Source organism: Chaetura pelagica, unplaced genomic scaffold, assembly GCF_000747805.2.
Source record: "Chaetura pelagica isolate M959 unplaced genomic scaffold, ChaPel_1.0 scaffold835, whole genome shotgun sequence".
Taxonomy (NCBI): domain Eukaryota; kingdom Metazoa; phylum Chordata; class Aves; order Apodiformes; family Apodidae; genus Chaetura; species Chaetura pelagica.
Window position 1 is genome coordinate 44,091 of NW_009953220.1, and position 1,564 is coordinate 45,654.

At 64.5% G+C, this 1,564-nt stretch overlaps 1 protein-coding gene across 1 annotated transcript in view; it reads right to left on the bottom strand.

Moving 5' to 3' along the window:
- The window catches only part of SEZ6 (seizure related 6 homolog (mouse)), a 16,493-nt gene that overhangs the window by 11,125 nt on the left and 3,804 nt on the right, over positions 1–1,564 (bottom strand). The window contains exons 3-6 of the mRNA XM_009997787.1: positions 1,431–1,557; positions 1,086–1,169; positions 865–1,019; positions 23–137 (exon numbers count right to left, since the gene is read on the bottom strand). Of these exons, the coding sequence (XP_009996089.1) occupies positions 23–137; positions 865–1,019; positions 1,086–1,169; positions 1,431–1,557 (481 nt within the window). The remainder of the gene's footprint in view (positions 1–22; positions 138–864; positions 1,020–1,085; positions 1,170–1,430; positions 1,558–1,564) is intronic.

Here is a 1,564-nt window from a genome sequence, read left to right on the forward strand (position 1 = left end):
AGGGTGAGGAGGTTGGCAGGGCTGCGGATGACCTGGCCCCGCTGCAGGAAGGACTCGTTGGCCAGGAGGGTGGGCTCCAGCCCCCCTGTGCTCTCCACTGTCAGCGTCTCACCCTCTGCCAGGCTGATGTTCTGCACCTGCAGGGGACGGCCAAGTGTCACCGCCTCGGCATCACCTCGGAGCTGGACCCCGGGCAGCTCAGCCGGGGTCGGGGGTGCCTTTCCAACACGTTGAGCAGCTCCATAGATCGTCCTGCCGTGCCAAGAGCCATTGGCCAGCGGCTCTGCCCGAGCAGCGCTGCACAGCCAAACCCACACTGAGCTCTCTGGAGCAATTTGCTATTAATGATGTTAATTAAGCGATGCTGTGCGGTGATGAGCGGCAGTGCTGGTGAGGAGGAGGAGGAGCTAGGGCTGACCATGAAGCTGCTGCCTCCTGCTCCCTGTTTTTGGTGAGCCCTGCAGCAGCTCAGGTCCTGGGTCACCCAGAGGTGGGGACACATGGCCTCTTGTCACCTGAGGGGAGCAGCTCGTGGCCTCGGCAGCGCTGCTGGCCAGATGGGTGCTGGGTTTTCCTGGCTTTGCCCCGTGGCATTGCACCCACTGCTGTTGCTCACACCTTCTCCATCAGCACGTTGTTAATTAAATCCCACGTGGGCTCTTCCATGATGGGTGCCAGGCACGGGGCTCCCACCTGCCCACAGCCCTGCCCCACCTCTGGGCCATGCCCTGAGACAGCTCAGGGACAGGGGACAGGGTAGAGCACCGTTTGCCACCATCTGTGTGGCCATGCAGCCATGGCATGGAGCCAGGGACAGACCACGCTTGCCACAACCCCCCATCCCACCCGCAGCCCCCACCTCACCTTGAGCTCCACGCCATAGCCGGGGTAGACAGAAACAGTGTAGGTGCAGTCCAGGCTGCCATCATAGGGGACACCAGCTGGCTCTGGGGACACCAGCCAGCCCTCTGGGCCCCCCAGTGTCTGGTTGCAGGGGACTGGTGACAGAGGAGACCCCAGCTCAGCCCCACTTTTCCCCTGTTCCCCTCGACTCCCTCCCCAGCGCTCGCCTGGTCCCTGCAGTGTGGTGACAGTGGTGGTGGTGATGGTGGATGTGGTGGTGGTCCCCTCCTCATCCCTGGTGACTTCCGTGGCCACAGTATGAAGTCCTGGAGAAGTGCCAGGGGTGGTGGGTGCTGGGCTGGGGGATGTGGGGCTCGACTCTGGCAACCTGGCAGGGGACCATGAGGGGTCAGCACCTGGCACGGCCCCCCATGCCTCCCCCCATGGCCCTGGGTGCCCAGCTGGTGTGGTCAGAGGGTCTGTGGGGAAGGCAGCCCTGGGCAGGGGAGTGCGTGGTGGGGGTTCAGGGGCTGGAGGGCCAGGGGCTGGCTGGAGGACATCAGCAGGCAGGACAGGGCCGGGGCCACCGAGCAGGAAGGGTGCCTGGCCCAGGTAGTCCTTCTTCAGGAAGGCTTCGTGCAGCAGGTCCTCCAGCAGTGGGTGGTGGTTGAGGAGCTTTAACGTGGGCGCCGTGCTCACGAAACGAGCCTCTGCCTTCCGC